At 43.0% G+C, this 20,373-nt stretch overlaps 1 protein-coding gene across 2 annotated transcripts in view; it reads left to right on the top strand.

The window, feature by feature from the left end:
• The window catches only part of CDYL2 (chromodomain Y like 2), a 178,251-nt gene that overhangs the window by 74,407 nt on the left and 83,471 nt on the right, over positions 1–20,373 (top strand). The window contains exon 1 of one of the 2 annotated variants that reach the window (XM_066242943.1): positions 13,560–13,590. The exons of the other annotated variant lie outside the window; for it this stretch is intronic. Coding sequence (XP_066099040.1) covers positions 13,561–13,590 — 30 coding nt within the window. The 5' untranslated portion in view covers position 13,560. Of the gene's footprint in view, positions 1–13,559; positions 13,591–20,373 lie in introns of those variants that run through there. 2 annotated transcript variants of the gene reach the window in all.

Raw genomic sequence — 20,373 nt, 5'->3', positions numbered from 1 at the left:
TAGGGAGTGCCCAGTTTTTTAACTGTGCTGCCTCTTTTATATCAGGTCTACCGGAAAGTTCTGTCCGTTTCTATCACAACAAGTTTCGACAGGTAAGCATGTGTTTATTTGGCGCATGTGTGCCTCTCTATTTTTATCCCTTAATGTATACATACTGACGTAGCAAATTAACTAAAACAAAGTTGATTCACGTTAGTCTTATGTGTGAAGCGATAGTGTACCCATGGCTACTGATATTTACACCACTGTAATTTTTACAAATTTCAACAAGGAAGAAATGCTACAGAAGCATGTAGAAATTTATTGAAAGTGTTTGGTGAAGGTACAGTTTCTGATAGGACATGCAGACGATGGTTCGAAAAATTCAAAACAGGTGATTTCGACCTTTCTGATAAGCCACGTTCTGGGCGACCATCTTTGATCGATGACGATGTTGTTAAGACCATGATGGAGCAAGATCCTTTTCTGACAACATCGGAGATCGCAGAAAGGTTAATTCAGCTCAGCAAACCGTTTCGGACCATATTCGGAAGATAGGATTGGTGTGGAAATATTCAAGATGGGCGCCACATGAATTAAGTCAGAAGAATTTGGATGATTGAGTCGTCATATGCACATCTCTGCTTGCTCAGAACAAAATCGAGCCCTTCTTGAACCGGATGATAACTGGGGATGAAAAGTGGATTACCTACGAAAACATCGTAAGAAATAGGGCATATTGTGAACCCGGAAAACCTAGCCCTTTCACCTCTAAACCAAATTTGACTCTGAATAAGATAATGTTGTGTATATGGTGGGACATTATGAGCTTTTAAAACCGAACGAAAAGCTCAATTCGGAGAAGTATTGTTAGCAACTGGATAATTTAAAGACAGCAGTCCAAGAAAAGAGGCCGGTGATGTTCAATAGGAAGAACATCATACTGAATCATGATAATGCCAGGCCACATGCTGCTTTGGGGATTTGTTGCCCTGACCAAATGAGTTGGGAAATATTCTCTTCAATTTTCTGGAAGAGTTTATGTTGAATTGAGTTATTGTTATTATTATTATTGGTAGTAGTTGTAGATGTTTGGTAAATGTGGAGTTTCTTTTGTGAAAATATTTTAAACTTCAAAATAAATTTATTTAGTAAGTATAGGGCTATTTATGTTTATTTTTATTTAAACTCAACGGTCTTATCTCAGTGTCTCTCCAAGAATTTTTTCATTTCATAAAGTTGTCAAAGTTACCGGAAAAAGTTTAAAGGATAACATTCCTTGATTATCTTTTGGATAGTTATAAAATATGTAGTGATGTTACAGATCTTTATCATTGATATTATTAATTTGTAGCATCTCTCTTTTTCTGATCAGTCTGGCTATACGAATTCATCAATTTTGTTGATTTTTCTCATTGAACTAGCTTTTTTCCTATCAATTTTCTGTTTTCTATTTCATTATTTTCTCTTCTTCACTATATTTTAAATTTAGCTTTGAGTTTAATTTGTCCCCCCCTCTTTTTTTTTTAATTCAGTGAGAGGAGGGGAGGCAGAGACAGACTCCCGCATGCACCTTGACTGGAATCCACCCAGCAAGCCCACTAGGGGGCGATGCTCTGCACATCTGAAGCATTGCTCTAGTGCTCAGCAACTGAGCTCTTCTCAGCATGTCAGGCACGGGCCTTGGAGCCATCCTCAGTGCCTAGGGCCAGCTCACTCCAATTGAGCCATCGCTGCAGGAAGGGGATGGGGGGGAGAGAGAGAGAGGGGGAGAGAGAGAGAGAGAGAGAGAGAGAGAGAAGTGAGAGGGGGAAGGGTGGAGAAGCAGATGGTCACTTCTCCTGTGTGCTCTGACCGGGAATCAAACCCAGGACATTCACACGCCAGGCTGACTCTCTACCACTGAACCAATTGGCCAGGGCTAATTTGTTCTTTTTATCCTGATATGATTGGCTTGAGACCTTTTTTTTATTAATACAGGCTTTAGCAGCATACCACAAATTCGACATCTTTCTGTTTATTTTTATTCAGTTTAAAATACTTCTCAGTTTTCTTTTAATATCTTCTTTGATCTGTGGATTATTTAGAAATGTATGGCTTAATTTCCCAATATTTAGGGTTTTCTTCTGATGTCCTTCAGTTACTAATTTCCAATTTAATTCCATTTTGGTCAGAAAACATACTTTGTATGACTTCAGTCCTCTTAACCTAATTGGGACTTGTTTTATAACTGTATTTAGAGCTATATTGGCAAATATGCATATATACATTTGGAAATAATGTTTATCCTACTGTTACTGGTTAGCATGTGCAAGTCAACTAGGAGTCACTAGTAATGTTGGAGTGCCAGAGGGGTTATGTTGGTTGATAGTAGCATTCATATTTTTTTTATATTCTGATTTTCCATGTACTTGTTTCATTAATTTTTGAGAGGTATATTTAAGCTTTTGATAATAATTGTGGGTCTGTCTTCTATTTCAATCAATTTTTGCTTTTTGTATTTTGAACCTTTATTATTAGATACATAAATGTTAAGTTTATGCCTTCTTGATGAATTGACCCTTTTATCATTATGAAATGACTTTCCTTTTCTTTGGTGCTATACCTTGCTGTGAAATCTATTTGATATTAATAAGGCCTCTGGCTTTCTTGTGAGTGCCAGCATGATGTATCTTTTCGCATCCTTTTACATTTAGCCAATTTTTGTGTATCTATATTTAAATTGTATTTCATATAGCCAGAATATAGTTGGTTCTTGCTTTTTATCCAGTTTGAGAATCTCTTTTAATTGGAGTGTTTAGACCATGTGCATTTAATGTTATTGTTGATGTTGCTAGGCTTACTTCTGTCATCTTAATATTTGTTTTCTATTTGTCCTATATGTATTTGTTCCTTTCACTTTATTTTCAACCTTCTTTTGTATTAATTGAATAATTTTTAAAAATGGAAATTTTCATTGTTAGGGTATTAGCCATACATCTTCGCTTTGTTATTTTACAATATTTAGCTTTACAACAAATATTTTATGTTTATCTTGAATGTCTTTACTCTGCCTTAATATTTGAAAGTTATTTTTGCTATGTACTGGAGGTTTGGTTGACAACTTTTTTCTTTTGGTACTTTGAATATGTTGCCCCACTGCCCTCTGGTTTCCATTGCTTCTGATGAGAAGTCAGCGGTTAATCTTCTTGTAGTTCCTTCATATATGATGAGTCATTTTTCTCTTACTGCTTTAAAGTCTTTCTCCTTATCTTTGGCTTTCAACATTTGACTATACTTTGTCTGGATGTGATATCTTTGTGTTTCTTCTTGAGTTCATTGAGCTTCTTGGAGATGTAGATTAGTGTTCCTCATGAAATTTGAGATATATTCAGCCATTATTTCTTTTATTTTCTCTTCCTCTCCTTCTGGTACTTCCATTATGCATCTGTTGGTTTACTTAATGGTATCTCACATTTCTCTAAGGCTATGTTTCTTTTTTTTCCTTCATATTGTATAATCTCTACTGATTTATTTTCAAGTTCATTGATTATTTTTCTATCAACTCAAATGAGCCTTGCAAATGATATTTTCATTTTAGTTATTGTACTTTTCAACATCAGGATTTCCATTTGGTTCTTTTTTTTTTAATTTTAATAATTTTATTTTTTTTAATGGGATGACATCAATAAATCAGGATACATATATTCAAAGATAACAAGTCCAGGTTATCTTGTCTTTCAATTATGTTGCATACCCATCACCCAAAGTCATATTGTCCTCTGTCACCTTCTATCTTGTTTTCTTTGTGCCCCTCCCCCTCCCCCTTTCCCTCTCCCATTCCCCCCTTCCCCCCGTAACCACCACACTCCCATCAATGTCTCTTAGTTTCACTTTTATGTCCCACCTACGTATGGAATAATGCAGTTCCTGGTTTTTTCTGATTTACTTATTTCGCTTCGTATCATGTTATCAAGATCCCACCATTTTGCTGTAAATGTTCCGATGTCATCATTTCTTATGGCTGAGTAGTATTCCATAGTGTATATGTGCCACATCTTCTTTATCCAGTCATCTATTGACAGGCTTTTTGGTTGTTTCCATGTTCTTTTTTTTAGAAAAATTTCCATCTCATTGATATTTTCTATTTGATGTGTCATAGTCATAATTTCCTTTAATTCTTTTTTTTTTTTTTTTTTTTTTTTTCATTTTTCTGAAGCTGGAAACAGGGAGAGACAGACAGACTCCCGCATGCGTCCGACCGGGATCCACCCGGCACGCCCACCAGGGGCGACGCTCTGCCCACCAGGGGGCGATGCTCTGCCCATCCTGGGCGTCGCCATGTTGCGACCAGAGCCACTCTAGCGCCTGGGGCAGAGGCCACAGAGCCATCCCCAGCGCCCGGGCCATCTTTGCTCCAATGGAGCCTCGGCTGCGGGAGGGGAGGAGAGAGACAGAGAGGAAAGCGCGGCGGAGGGGTGGAGAAGCAAATGGGTGCTTCTCCTGTGTGCCCTGGCCGGAATCGAACCCGGGTCCTCCGCACGCTAGGCCGACGCTCTACCACTGAGCCAACTGGCCAGGGCTCCTTTAATTCTTGAAGTGTAGTTCCCTTTAGTTTTTGGAACATCTTTATAACAACTGTTTCAAAGTCTCTGTCTGCTATGTCTAACATCTGTGCCACCTCAAAGACAGTATCTATTGTCTCCCCCCCCCCCATGTACTCATTACACCTTCATGTTTCTTCTCATATAATTTTTTGGTTAGAAACTGGTCCTTTTAGATAATATATTATAGCAAATATGGATACTGATTCTCTCTCTCTACCCCTAACCAGGGCCTATTTTTATTTAAGTATGGTCATTAATGACTAGTCTGAACTAAGTTTCTAAAGTTTCTTCTTATTATTATACAATATTATAATGATTTTAGTTGGATGAGATTTTATTGTTTTTTATTTAAAAATTTTTTTTATTTTTTATTTATTTACTTTTTTAGATTTTATTCATTCATTTTTATTAGAGAGAGAGAGAGAGTGGGAGAGATAGAGAGATAACAGGGGGAGGAGCAGGAAGCATCAACTCCCATACGTGCCTTGACCAGGCAAGCCCAGGGTTTCGAACTGGCGACCTCAGCATTCCAGGTCGACGCCACATCTACTGCACCACCACAGGTCAGGCCAGGTTTTATTTTTATTTTTTGAAATTAAATTTAAAGGGGTGACACTGATCAGTAAGAGCACATAGGTTTCAGGTAAACATCTCTATAGCATTTGAGCTGTTGATTGTTTTGCAGTGCACAGCTTCTTATGTCTTTGCTCAGTTTTTGCCTCTTTTTTACCTTTTAGCCTGGCTTTCTAGGGATTCCCTATGGGTCAAAATAAACCACTTACTCGTGAAAAGTTGTTCTTATGCCCCTTCAACAAGTTAGATTTTCACTCTTTACTGTTTTGGAATTTGCATGTGGCCTGGAGACTGCTTTTTTTAAAAATTAATTTTACTAGGGTGACATCAATAAATCAGGGTCCATATGTTCAAAGAAAACATGCCCAGGTTATCTTGTCAATCAATTATGTTGCTTACCCATCACCCAAAGTCAGATTGTCCTCTGTCACCTTCTATCTAGTTTTCTTTGTGCCCCTCCCCCTCCCCCTTTCCCTCTCTCTCTCCCCCCATCCCCTGTAACTACCACACTCTTATCAATGGGAGACTGCTCTTAAAGTTAAAAAGATTTATAGTTTTGTCCTGTGCTGGGGACTAATATCTGGGATGTTTCCTCTCTGGTCCTCCTGAGAAGATGCAGCCCTGGGCATATATACAGTCCTCTAGGGTAGTGGTCCCCAACCTTTTTTGGGCCACAGGCCGGTTTAATGTCAGAAAATATTTTCACAGACTGCGCTTTAGGGTGGGACTGATAAATGTATCACGTGATTGAGAAAAGCATCAAGAGTGAGTCTTAGACGGATGTAACAGAGGGAATATGGTCATTTAAAAAAAAAATAAAACATCGTTCAGACTTAAATATAAATAAAACGGAAATAATGTAAGTTATTTATTCTTTCTCTGCAGACCAGTACCAAATGGCCCACGGACCGACCAGTACTGGTCCGCGGCCCGGGAGTTGGGGACCACAGCTCTAGGGAATGAGTGTGATTTTAAGCTTAGCTTCCTTGGGTCATTGTAGTTTATTATTCAGTCAATGTTTGGTCAAAAGTCATGCTAGACTACTAGAACCAGCAAGGCCCTTTGCTGATGGGTTCACGTGGGGGAATGAATTTAAGTCTGCTCCACATCTAGCTCTGACTACTCCCCATGCATGCTGCCTATCACATGTGCCAGGCTTCTGGATTCCCAGGGAGGAGTGTGATTCCAGGAGGGCCCTTCTTGATTGTCCCTTTCCCTGATTATTTCTATTAAACTTAGGACTGGTGTGCCATTTTGTGTTGCTACCAGTTTCTTGGAACTGCTAGTCCCCTCTTAATTGCTTGCCTCCAAGTTCATTGTTGTCGACAATGCCCTTGATTTTCTACATGCTCTGTTCCAGATAACATTAGTTCTCTCAGGCATATATTTTGGCTTGCCAGTGCTGATGGCCTCTTCTTATTGGGCAGAACCTCTCCACCACTGCACCAAGGTAGGGGGTGGAGACAGAAGCTCACATCTCCCCGAGTGACACCTTCACTCTATGCATGGGCACTGGGGAAGGAATGGTAGCCCCTGGTCTTCGCAGTTTTCCTCTCCATGCATGTAGCCTCCATCAGACAAGCAATCTGAGTTGGAGGGAGGTCATTGAAGCCCCGTTATTTTTGACCCCTGTCAAGCCTTTGTAGAGCCCTCATGCTATGAATGGGAACTGTGTTGGGAAAGGAATTCCTAGTCTGTCACCTGTACCTGTGTTTCTTCAACATGGAGCTGGTGGAGGTGTGGGGCAGGAATGGGGAATGAAGACTCTGGGGGCTTACCCTTCCTAGAGCAGAACTGTAGCTTTTGACTGGGAGCTAGGGGGATGGGGGACCATCTTTTTCTTGACTTCATCACCTGGAGTAGAGCTTTTTGTAACTTAGAGCTGGGCAGGTCATGTATCAAATGCGTGTATCAGATTTAGTAGATATTATTTTATAAATGTTTCTTTTTTAAAAAGAAGGTGCACTTAGGTCAATTTCCAGAGGTGTTAAAAGTTATTTTTCTTTCAAATTTTCATGAGTTAAGTGGTTGCTTTGTTGGGTGAGAGGATTTGCTGTGCTCACACAGATACAACAGAAGTCCTGCCTCTCCTTTTTACCATTCTTTAAATAGGTAAGCTTTCATTTTAGAATCATTTTAGATTCATGGAAAATCTGTGAAAATACTACAGAGAGTGTCGTATATTCCTCATCTGGTTTCCTCTGTTGCAGATGTCTTAGGTTACTATGGTACATTGGTCACCACCATGCAGAGGCCATGTACAGGGTCACTACTCAGAAATGGGGAGGGCAAAGGAACTCCCAGGGGGACAGGGGATGAGGACAAGACGGGGCTTTATGTGTCTAGGTGATGTTGCTCTGCAGCCCAGAAGGTCCCTGGGTCTGAGAACTCTGAAGGGCAGCAGGGACTCAGTTCTTTGTAGTTAGAGTTTATTGAATCTATGACTAACAGATGTTAGGTGCCTTTTGGGGGAGTAGGCAAAGCAAGCAGGTTCGAAATGGCTAAAAATCAGCTTGTTTTGGCTGTGCTAAAAATAATAGGATATGTGAAATTTTGAGTAGTGTTGGCAAGTTATAACCTGTTATGAAGAAGTGAAAAACTTAGGGGCCAATCTACAGGGGGCATTGGTGGCTCATTTCTAGAACGCAGGATCCTGTTTAGAATAATACATCACACTTAGTCGTCATGTTTTCTGGGCTCTCTCTAATCTGTGGCAATATTTCAGACTCTCAAGTCACTTCCCTGTACAGTTTTGAAAAGTACCAGGCAGGCATTTTGTAGAATGTCTCGCAATTTGGGTTTGTCTGATGTTTTTCTCTTGGGTTATGGGATTTTTACAAGGAAGACCTCAGAGGCTGGGTATTCTCATCCCATAAAAAGGGTACATGACTTAGCACTGTTGATGTTGACCTTGACTACCAGGCTGAGGTCATGTTTGTTGGTTTCCTCACTGTAAAGGTACTCCTCCGCCTAGTTTCATACTCTGTTATTTGGGAGCCAGTCTGAAGAGTTAAACTCTATAATAATATTTCTATTATTTTGAATTATTATTTGGAAATTATTTGGAATTCCTTATGGGAGATTTGTCTCTTCTCCCTAATTTATTTAGTTTTTTAATCACAAATATTTATGATTGGACTCACAGGTATTTATTATATAATTTAGATTATAATCCAGTGCTACCTCTTTTATTTTGTTTGCTCAAATTGTTCCAGGTTTGGCCATTGGAAGCTTTTTCAGGTTGGCCCCTATGTGCCTTTGACATACCTGCATTTCTAAAAAAAAATTAATTGAATGTCACTTTCTTACATTTTGCCAGTACAAGATGCTCCAGGCTCACTTTGTACATTCCCTGCCCCAACCCTGCAATCAGCCAGTTCTCCAAGGAGTCCTTTTTCCTTTTATTGGAGAATGATATCAGAACCAAGATATGAACCCTAGGCATTATTAATCTTTTTTTTTTCTTTGCTTAAGCTAAAAATAGTTGTAGTTTAATTGGGAAAGCTGCCTCAGCTGGTCTTTCGGAAATACGTATTGAACCCCGAGCTCTGTGCTTGAGCTCATGCGTTTAGTTATTTAAAACATCTCCTAAATAAAATTGAACTTTGTATGCATAGTAATTAGAAATTTATTCAGAATTTAATGTTATTTTAGGAAAGAGTCATAATTAAGTTGGAGATAGGGTCATGCAATGATTGTTTGCTGTGCTAAATCCAGTCTCTTTGATTTTATATACTCCTTCATTTGCCCATTTTAATAACAAATGCTTATTATTGGGAGCACACATATGGATGAATATTGATTTGAATCACTAAATGTTCATGAAATAATTTTTCAGTGTTTACCTGGCAAATTTCAAACATACACAAAAATAGAGAGATTATTGCAAGGACCTGTTAGCCAGCATCATCAGTTTGAACTCGTGGCCAATCTTAGTTCATCTGAACCTGACCTGACATTTTTTTTCTGGATTAGCAAATCATTTTCGAACTTGAAGTAGGTATCACTGCTTTTTTTGTGACTCAGACAACATTTAATGGAGAAAGCTTAAATAAATGCTAAGGAACATTTCACAGTTGGCCCTTTTAAGAGCCAACGAGTGAGTAATTGTCATTCTACTTCAGAAGATGAAAGATACGTGCCCCAGCATATTAGAAGCTTGTGGGTAGATGGACACTAAGAATGTGTGTGACAAGTGAGAATTTGAAAAAAAATGGAGGTTCAGTCATCCAGGCCACAGAACTTGGATCCACTCTTCCTCAGTAGCAAGGCACGTGCTTGTCTCAGTATCACGCTCACTCACACTGGCTGGCAGTCTTTCAGGAGCCAAATATGCCAGGTATTTTCCAATTCTGTCTGGGTCCAGGCTTTTCAGATCAGTCACAAATACCCGTTGCCAGACTTTCTTGTGAACTGCTGGAACTTCCACATCTGGTTTAGGCCACAGTGACTGTGTATAGCTTCTAGACATGTAACTGTGACTTTGAAATTTGTGGACTAAGATTTGCAGACTGTAGGAAGAGATTTGTGGACTCAGTCATTCAGTGAACGTTTCCTGAGCACCGACTGTGGGCTAGGGGGTTGCTGGGGACACAGTGCTGGACAGGACACACAGAGAGCCTGCTACAGGGGGCTTGTTGCAGTCTTAGAGTAAAAGGGGACGGTCACTGTGCATCACAGAAATTGCTGATTATAATCAAGATAAGTGTTGTAAAGGATAGACAAGAATGCTGAAACTGTAGGGGTCCCTGGTTTTGTCTAGGATATCAGGAGAGATATTTGGTGAAAGTGGCATTAAAGTAGAACCTAAAGGATGAATTGGAGTTAGTGAGGCAAGGTGTGTGCACGCGTGTGTGTGTGTATGTGTGTGTGTGTGTGTGTCTGTGTGTGTGTGTCTGAGTGTGGTGTATGGGAACTGGGATTATCCAACCCCAGTATATCCTCAATGTATTAATATACGGACTTGAGTCCAGTACAACCCTAGTGTCCAAGGGGATGATACCCACAAATGTTCTGTGATGGGAAGAAGCCAAACATGTCTGAGGCAGCAGAACTGGAATGCTGTAAAGGACTGGGGCGGGCGGGCAGGCAGGCAGGCAGGCTGGCTGGCTCCAGACCAGGGGTCCCCAAACTACGGCCCGCGGGCCGCATGCGGCCCCCTGAGGCCATTTATCCGGCCCCCGCTGCACTTCTGGAAGGGGCACCTCTTTCATTGGTGGTCAGTGAGAGGAGCATAGTTCCCATTGAAATACTGGTCAGTTTGTTGATTTAAATTTACTTGTTCTTTATTTTAAATATTGTATTTGTTCCCGTTTTGTTTTTTTACTTTAAAATAAGAGATGTGCAGTGTGCATAGGGATTTGTTCATAGTTTTTTTTATAGTACGTCCCTCCAACAGTCTGAGGGACAGTGAACTGGCCCCTTGTATAAAAAGTTTGGGGACCCCTGCTCCAGACCATGGTTACATCCACGGGCAGTTGTCAGAAGCCTGGATTCCATTCCTATAACAGTGAGAAGCCCCAAAGGGGTTCAGAAACGGCTTTTTCAGAGTTGGCGCCATGTGCAGGCTCATTAGAAAGAGGTCAAGACAGGATCAAGGAAGCCCAGGTGGGAGGCTGCAGCGAAGGTCCAGGTGAGAGGTTCTGTGACTCGGTGATGCAGAGAAGTGGGTCGATTTGAGATCTAATTAATAGAGTTTTAGTGTAGTGGCTTTCAGACTTTTTTCACTGTTACCTACCAAAAGAAATATATTTTCGTTGTGGGTTCAGTACACAAATATGTGTATATGGGTATGTATGTATGTGAAATAAAAACTTTATAAAATGTTGAAGTTACTACCAACAAGGAAGGCACACTGATCTGTTTTCATGCCATGCCATGCCGTGTGTGCTTGTCATGTGCCTGAGGTGGGCGGAGTCTGTTATGGGATTTTATGAACCATGTTAAGAAATCAGGATCTTTGTCCTGCATGAAGTAGATAGAGTATCTCCAAAATTTTAAAGAAGATTTACATTTGGAGAGAAATGACTCTGATAGCGTAGAAAAAAGAGCTCTTGACAGGGGACCTAAGACATAAATAATTTCTCTAGTTCTCTCCTTTTTCCTCCTCTTCTTCTTTGTTTTTGGCAGGGGTTGGCAAACTTCTTTTAAAAAAACTGGAATCCTTTGTTTGTTTTCATCTTTATTTCTCCTTGCCTATAGTAAAGCTGATTCTTATCCAAAGGAATGTATTTCAGAAATATGAAACAAAGAATGTAAAAATGCCTAATATTTCAACTCGCACTCCATTCTTTTAACAGCTAGAACAGTGCTAAATTTATTAGGGTGCTGAAAACTTTAATGATCCTTACCTGTTCTCAGCACATATGTGTTTAGTAAGATGGGCAATAAAGGTCCTCATAAAAGTCTCTTGTAAATTTTTCAAAGTAGGTTAAAATGAATTATCTAATTTGAATCTCAGATTTTTTTGTGTGTGTATTAAAAAGGTTATTTACATATATATTATTACTTTCCTGGTAAAACAGATGGGCAACCAATTATATTCAGCATTAAAAGAGGCATTTATGTTGTCCTGGTTCAGCTTATTTTTAAATGTTTATAATTCTCAGTATGTCTTCTCTTACCTTTTAACCTGTGTTTTTACATCTTACTTTTTTTTTTTAACTCTCCCTAGAGTGAAACAGTTATTATGGCTAATTTATGCTGTGGTTAACAGAAACTTCAACTCTCAGTGGACTGAACTACACTGCTCACAAAAATTAGGGGATATTTTATTGTTTCATATTTATTTTGAAATATCCCCTAGGTTTTGTGAGCAGTATAAGTAAAAGGTCAATTTCTCATTAAGTCTACATGTCCTGCACCAGTTTCAGGGGCATTGTTTCTTGTGGCCATTAGTGAGGGAAAAGTAGCATCATACAGACCATGTGTAAATAAATGGGTATGTCTGTGTTATCGATAAAGTTTTATTTACTAAAACAGATGGTGGGCCAGATTTGCAGGCTGAGGTTTGCCAGCTTCTGTCCTGAGGAATGGAAGGGAATAACCTGTGGTGGGATCAGTAAGAGGAGGATAAAGTCAGTGTGCTTGGGGATGATGTTTGTCTCACATGTCTTCCAACTGGGATCACAGCACTGGAGTGTGGTGGCCCTTCCCAGGGAAAACCCAGTGGGGCCACAGTGCATTTTCACACATGGAGGTTTTGCATTTGGGGAGTCTGGGGTGCATAAACAGTTGGAGTTAAGATCCAACTGGGACGGATCTTACTTAGAGGCGTCCCATCTTCCAGTCTCAGATTCAGCCCCAGACAGAATGCAAACTGTAACTGAGATGTTCGGCTCAGTTCCTCAGTGCTGCGAGGCCAAAGCTGGACTTGATACTAGGCCAGGGATTAATTAATACAACCCTTCTGGGCAAAGCTCCCTGCTGCTGGGTCCACGCTTTGGGGAATGCGGCCTTTGTGCCGGGAGGAACGGTGCTTAAAAGGAGATGGTGTGTAGTGGCTTCCTGGGGCTGGGTTTCCTCTCTCTAGGAACTCCTGGACCTGCACCACACACCTAAATTCTCTTGGAGGCAAATACTAGGTCTGAGCATGTGTCTGAAGTGAGCACTCTGACACACGGGGCCTACAGTGTGGAGGATGGGTATACAACACTCCTGCTGCCCTTGGCAGCTAAGGGGCCTATGCCCTGCAGCAGGAGGGGGTCAAGGCACCTGGTCGTTCTGTGCCTTGGCCCTCTCTTCTGCTAATGGTAATCATCCCGACCCTCCAAGGGCCAAGCTGAATTTGTTCCTCTCTATCAAGACTGACTCTCCAGTCAAGACTATTTTCCCCTCTTGGGGACTCCCTCTGCCCTTTGTATCTTGGAAAGCTCAGGGTGGCTTGTGTATGACAATGACTAGGGTACCAGTCTGCTTCCCTGGAGTGCATTATGAACTCTTAGAACACATGATCTGTGGTTTATCCATCCTTAGATTGCAGCTCCTAGAGGGAACACTATATATTGGAGAGCCGGCATGATATTTTGCAAAGCGCGTAGGTTTTAGAGGTCTGTCAGTGACTTCCTCTGTAACCTTGGGCAATGTATTGGACTGATTTGAGCCTCAGTTCCCTCATCTGTAAAATACTGTATTTCCCCCTGTATAGGACGCACCATTCCCTGAAAAAATTGGGGTCTAAAAACTGAGTGCGTCTTATATACAGTAATTGTAGAAGTATGGCATTTCAAATGCCATAGATGGAACTGAGGATGAGGCAATATATGAAGGCAGTGATTGGTCATCAAACACAGATGAGGACAAACAAATAGGTGGGAGTTTTGACATTAATAAGAAGTTGTATGAATTGAACTTGAGTTCAATAACTTTATATAATACATTTTTTTTTCTAATTTCAGGCCCCAAAATAAGGTGCGTCTTATACATGGAAGTGTCTTATCCATGGGGAAATATGGTAGGCCTACTAAAACTAGCCTTAGATATGTCCTGAGGATTACAGATAAGATAAACCTAAAGCTTGTGGACCTAGGCTATTGTTGACAGGTTGGCCATTGTTGACTTGATGAAGTCTCACATCAAAAGGAGCTGGGGGCCTGTTGTTCACTGGGCAGATTCTGAAGGTTTGGCACTGCATTTGTTTCCCGTACCCATTAACACTGTTGATGCTCATGTTCTCTCTTATTTTGTGTAAGCCTGAACATTAGAAACTCCTGCGGAGCTTTCACATGCCTTGATGCCCAGGCCATACCCCAGACCAGTTACATCAGTAATTTGGGATTTAAGCATGGGTTTTATTCATGCATTCATTTTTTCATTAATTTATTTCCCACCTTATTTACTTTTTATCAGTATATGTATACACACACACACACACACACACACACACACACACACACACATTCCCCAGGTCATGCCAGTGTACAGCCAAAATTGAGAACTACTATACTAAGAGTAATACCACTCTATTATATGATGGCTCAATGATAGTGCAATGTTTCCTTATCACTTGAACTTTTTGTTTTGTTTTGTTTATAGAGCCCTTTCCGAAGTCCCCTCAGCTCCTAAGGAGCTCCCCAACCACCTCTTCATCAAGAAGGGTCTCTCCAGGACCCCTAGTGTAGCTGGGAGGTATCAGAGCTGGCCCCCAGCCAGGGTCTCTATCTTGCCCTTCCTAGTGCACAGTCCCCAAGTGTGCAGTCCGGGGGCTGCTAAACTCAGGTTCGGTGGTAGGGAAGGGGCATCACAGCCGAGCCTTCTCTTGGGGTGCTTCTCAGCGCAGTCCTGGGGAAGCAGGTTGGCCTGGATTTCAGTCCTGATGGCTGAGATGATCGAATGAAAAATTATGTGCTCTTTAGAATCCGAAATGTGGTGGGTTATTTGCCAGATGATAAATCTGATGAGGAGGTGGTCATTAGTGCTCAGGGGCGGCTGCCCAGGTGGTGTTTGACTCCTGCAGACGAGGAAGAACTCACAACTCTGGGAGCAGCTGGGACAGTCATTAGCACACTTCACCCCATACTCCTGATGGAAGGTTTTCCCAAGGGGTGCTGTTTTCTGTGCTCAGACTTGCTCATGCCTTGGGAAGGGGTACACGCTTCCAAATCTATTACGGCTTTGAATTCTGGCTCCAGCTCCATCTTAGCGATATGACTTTTGGCAGACAGACCCCTTAGTGTTTCAGAGCCTCAGTGTGCTCACCTGTCGAATGGAATGACAGCCGTAGCTACCCCCGAGGGTTGTGAGGAGTCAATAAGTTACCACAGGTGAAGTGATTCACTGGAGGTGGGCACCTGGGGACAGCCAGCCAATGGCAGTGATTGCTTTTCTTAGTGCTCTTGTCCTGCGGGGATTCTCATTGTGATTTATTGTACTCCTGGTTTGGGCAAGGGGTGGAAGCACTGAGGAGGAAGCCCCTACCACCTGGGAGGAGGTTAACATATTTTGGGGGGAGGGCGTCTTAGAGGAAATGTGTTCCCTGTGTTTAGTGTCTTCAAGATGCGCACATCATCTCTGTAGCCACTTCCTTTTAATGATATGATGTGGTTTTCTCTGGTTATTTTAGTCTCTTCTCTTATTTAAGAAAAGTTACCCCACTGATGACTCTAAAGAAAGCCTTTCAGCAACCACATATGCTCAATTTCTGAAGTGGCTGGGCTCTCAGGGTTTAATTTTAAGCCAGAAACAATATTCCAAGTTGTATTCCCAGGCCAGCCTACTGAAATCTTCACTCGCTAATGCCGCAGAATAATAGTGCTAATCAGAGCAGTGTATGGGCTGCAACCGACCCTTCTTTGTGTACTGGTCCAAGAAGATAATACATCCGGGGTCCCAAGTACAAATGCCAGGGGCATGCGTTCCTAGCAGCAGCAACTTCCTCAGAGGCCACTTTAAAGGGAATGGGTAGATAGCCCCAGTGAAGGGCCCTTAACATTTGAAGACATAAGCAGAGCATTGCATTCCTTGGTTCCTTGCTTTGGTAGACAAGCCCGTGTTCATTGCCAGAGTATTTCCTGTTGGAGCAAATTAAAGCAACAATAAGGTTCGTTGGAGGTATTTATATGCATGGGTTTTGTTTTTTTGCTCTGCCTGGTACTAAATGGTGACAGTCCACAAACATGGCATGCATTAGCATCAAGTCTGCATGGGCAAACCTGGTCCCTAGTTTTTGTTTCCTTGCTTCATGGGTTTCCTGGCATTTAGAGGTCAGGTGACTGTCAGTGAATTCCGGGTTCCAGCATGGAATCTGGTGTGTCCACAGGGAAGTGAGCAGCTAAGGGGAAGTGGAGGGAGCTCCCTAAACTAGCTGAGTGCATTTACCCCCTTAATCTCTGCTGATGTTACACAGGTGTTTAGGGCCCTGGAGAAACCCGGTTTTTCTCTCTTCCTGCCTTCATTTGTGACCTGCTTGTTTATGCCTGAATGTCATTTTGCTTTTTAATTTGAGGCCAGTCACGTTATAGTGTCCGTCCAGGGGAGACTGGGACATTGTTGGGAAGTGGTCCAGCACAGGCAATATGAACGATGCTTTTGAAATTCTGTCCTCATCAATGGGGCTGAGGCGCAGAGATGTCAGGGGAGGGTTGGGGTGGGAAAGTAGGTGACGAAGGCAGACCTCTACCACTTCTTGGTTTTCCCTGGGGCTGAGTCTGTTGTCATAAGCTCTGCACAGACAGAAGCAAGCTGTGAGCAAGGTGCTTCCTGTCCTCCGTGACTGCACAGCGTGAAGCTCATCTGGGTGGCCTCCTTGCTTCCTGTTGTTATGTCTGGGCTCCTAGGAGGGTAGCAGCCTGGGGGGGGGTTGCAGAATTAGGGTGCCAGGTGAGCTTGCTTTACTCCAGGCAGCCTTGGTACAGATGCTTGATTATCTCCATTCTGAATTGTTGTCTGGTCCCCAAGATGGAAAAGCAGGAACTACCCATAGAGCTGAAAACAGTGCGGTGATTCTTAAAATTTAGTGTATACCAGCGACTAGTGATCTTGTTCAGATGATGACTCATGGAACCTGTTCCTCGACCATGACACAGAAAATGAAAATGAAGGTCATAATGATCTTGGCTTGTGTCAGATCCCTACTACGTGGTGAGTATAATCATTTACTATAGCAACCCGTGAGCCAGTCCCATTCCTATTCCCATTTACAGATGGGGAGCCTGAGGCTCTGAGCAGTCTGGTGACTTGCTCAAGGCCACACGGGCTCCTGCTCCTGACCTCCTTCCAGCAGGTTCGGGGCAGGGCCCGAGGCATCTGCATTTTTTATAAATACCACCTCCTGCCAGAAGGTCCTCAGATGCTGGCTTCAGAGACATTGTCCTGGACTTTAAACTCAAAGTGGGGGCATGAGGGACAGTGGTGTAGCCTTGTTCATGCAAAGCTCTCTCTCTCTCTCTGGGGCCTGGCATTGGCCAGGGACATAACAGGTGTTCAATCATTACTTACTAAAGGAATGAAAGGGTGTTGCTCTCTTCAAAGGAGTCACTTGAGAGTTCCCTGGGACCATTAAGTCATCAAGCCCAGAACTCGTGCCCTGACAACTTTGGTGTCACTGGCAAGAATAATTCCGTCGGACTTCCTGATTTTGCGCCTGGAACCCTGGCATTGTTCCCTGCTCCTAAGTCCGTGTATCCTTTGTATCCCCCCATATCTCTAGACACCAGGCCCTCCCTTGCTCTGGTCAGTACCTTTCTTAGGGACCAGGCTTCCATCTCAACAAAGGCTTGGCTCCTGGGCCTCTTACTTGGGCCGGTATTGCTGCTGATGCCTGCGGGCCCACTGGTCTGGTTCTCTCTCCTGCCACACAGCAGCACCTACCATCTGCTACTGGGGCCTTGGGGGTCAGGTTACACCTGCTAGACTGAACGTCCAGCTCCTTCAGAGCCATCCTTTCTCCAGAGTGGCCTCTGCTGCACCTGAGCCTGTCCACCTTCCCAGCCTGCCTTGCCTTGGGGCCGTAAGTCAGCTCTGTTCAAGATGGCCAGGTGATCTTACTGCTGGAGTGGGTAAGCTTGGGTTTAAATCTTGGCCCTTCAGTAAGCACTTTAACTCTCGAAGCCTCTCTTTCCACAACAGTAAATTAGGTATGGTGGGCCTAACCTCTCACCCAGTGGGGAGACGTGAAGATTAAATGGTATTGTGCACATAAAGTGCTTTTATTTCCGATCTCTCTTCCCTTAATTAACTTCTCTCCATTTCTTAGACACCAGAAGTGGCTTCTGAGCCACCTTAGTGTCAAGGTGACCATTATCTATTATGTGACACTTTGCCGTCCATCTTTAAACAAGTTGTGAGTTTTACTTGCACATTATCTTGCCAACGAGTATGGTGCATTAACATTTTATTTTGAATAAATACTTTGGAGGAAAGCATTTAATGAATAAATCTTAGTGTGGGGAGCCACAGAGGAAGCTGCTCTCTGTGGAAGTGGTATTTCAGCTGGAAGAAGAATAAGAAGCTTAAAGTTACTAAGTGCTTTGGAAGTGCTATGCCCACTTATGAGAATTTTAACCTAATTTATGTACTGGTATGTTAATTCTTTATCCTCATAAGGACCCCATGCAGCAGGAACTGAGATGCATAGAGTTTTAACCCTCTGCTCAAGGGCTCAACAAATCAGGGGCAGGGCTGGAATTGAACCCAGCAAGTCTGGCTCAGAACCCATTTCTTCTCACACCTAAGGAGTGGGTAGCAGTTAACTAGGGGGAGAAGGATGGAAAGTGAAAGCACCTTCCAGGGCCCCAGGGCCAGGCCCTGAGGTGAGGGTCAGTGACGATTTCAGAGAAAGTGGCCGGACGGTAGAGAGTGAGCAGGGGTTACAGGCAGATCCCAAACTGTGCAGTGCCTCATAGGTCATATTAAGGATCTTATACTTTCTCGGTTGAGCAATGGACACCATTGAAGAGTTCTAAGAAGGAATTGGGGGTGAGTGACATGATTCTATTTTCACTGAGGGAAAGTCTGGCTGGAGGCAGTGTAAGAATGCAGGGTTTCCATTTGGAGGCTGCTCTGAGGCCAGAGGACTGCCCTGGGGCAGTGCCAGCAGAGAGCTGTAGGTGTCTCGGGAAGAAATTGAGGAGGTAAAGTAGTAGGCCTTGAATGTGGGAGGCAAGGGTGAAAACCCTCTGGCTGTCAAAATAACTTCTCTTGGATGGCTGGCTTAGTTGGGGTGTTGGTGGTGCCTACGGTCTTCCAAAGCTACCGGTCACTGTTAATTATAGAGAGGTCATAAGGTGGGGTGCCATAATGTTTCCTATATCCTCAGGCCATTGCCAAGACACAGGAGTATGGTACATGTGTCTCCTTTGGCGCCTGATGCACAGACAGTTTTTCCTCTCTTTGCTACCCCGGTTTTTGTAGCCGTGGTCAGGTTCACGGCTCGGGCCAAGGCTCCCGTTGTGTTTGTGTGTCACGCTTCAGTTACACTTATTGGGTCTCCTCTCAGTTGCTCCTCCAGGTGAGTAAGATATGTCCCGTGATTTGCATAATTTTAACCATCCCCCTCCACGTCTACTGATGTTCCTCTGTGGGGATTATGTCTGATCCCAAGTGACGTCAGGGGCTCGGGGCGTGCTTCGCGGCCCTGGCTCCGTCCCACTTGGCAGGATGGATGGAAACACCTCAGTGATGCAGCTCTATGAATTTGCCTGTTCACTAAAGGAGCTTTCTAAATGTTTACCTTTCTCTTCATCTCTAAAAATGGAGCTTTTGACCAAATATGACAATAACCTATTTTTGCAATAATTGACCTTTCCCTGCCAGCCGCAGGTGAGCCGGGGAGTTAGTTAGATTGAGTGTGGAATTCAGAGGTGGCATTTCCTTCTGAAGGTGCCCAGGTTGGCATCTGAGTGAAATATACTGGATTTTGTGGACCAGAGAGAATTCTTGGAGGAGCAGAGAGAACTGGGGTCAGGGATAGGGTAACTGACTTTACAGAACTGACCAGACTTGTGGCAAATCCAAGGAAGTCTAATCTAGTGCATGCGACACAGGAACAGTATAAATAATGGGCAGCAAACCAAGTGGACAGCGGCCTCTTGACTTATTTATTTGATTGGTGTTAGACAGTAAGACCTTAAAAAGTATCTAAGGGTATAGGAGGAAGAGGCTCACCTCTTCCATTTTGGGGCTAACAGATGGGGGCTCAGTGTCAAAGCTCAAGCTAAGAGGTGTGGATATGGGGACACTTTCATTGATGCCAAACAAGCCACCTCATAAATTAACGGGGTAGACATATTTTCTTAATGCTTGTGGCTTTGTGGTCAGGAATTCAGACAGGGAACATGGGAATGGCTGGCCTCCAGCCCACGGTGTCTGGGACCTCCACTGAGAAGATATGAAGGCTGGGGTGACTTGATGGATGGGGGCTGGCCTCATCCGGAAGCATCTTAACTTGTATGTCTGGTGGCTGATCCTGGCTGTTGGTGGGCACCTGAGCTGTGCTGTCAGCTGGAACACCTCCATGTGTTCTTCCTGTGTGGGTTCTCTTGGGCTTCCTCACAGCATGGTTGCTGGGTTCCATGAATGAGTGTCCCAAGAGTGCTTGGTTGAAATGAATGACATTTTATGATCTAGCCACATGTGGTCACTTCCCTAAGTCTGTTGATAGAGGCAGAATGGTGGAACACATGTCAGGTCTTGGTCATCCTTAGATGACTATTGAATCTCTGATGGAAGCTAATTAAAGGTTCAGAGGGATCTTTTGAGCTCTGGGCTAAGTATCAGTATTCTAATCTAATGGAACCTC

This window comes from Saccopteryx bilineata, chromosome 9, assembly GCF_036850765.1.
Source record: "Saccopteryx bilineata isolate mSacBil1 chromosome 9, mSacBil1_pri_phased_curated, whole genome shotgun sequence".
In the NCBI taxonomy this organism is placed as follows: Eukaryota; Metazoa; Chordata; class Mammalia; order Chiroptera; family Emballonuridae; genus Saccopteryx; species Saccopteryx bilineata.
The sequence above is the reverse complement of the archived record's forward strand: the minus strand, read 5'-3'. Positions and strand labels throughout refer to the sequence as shown.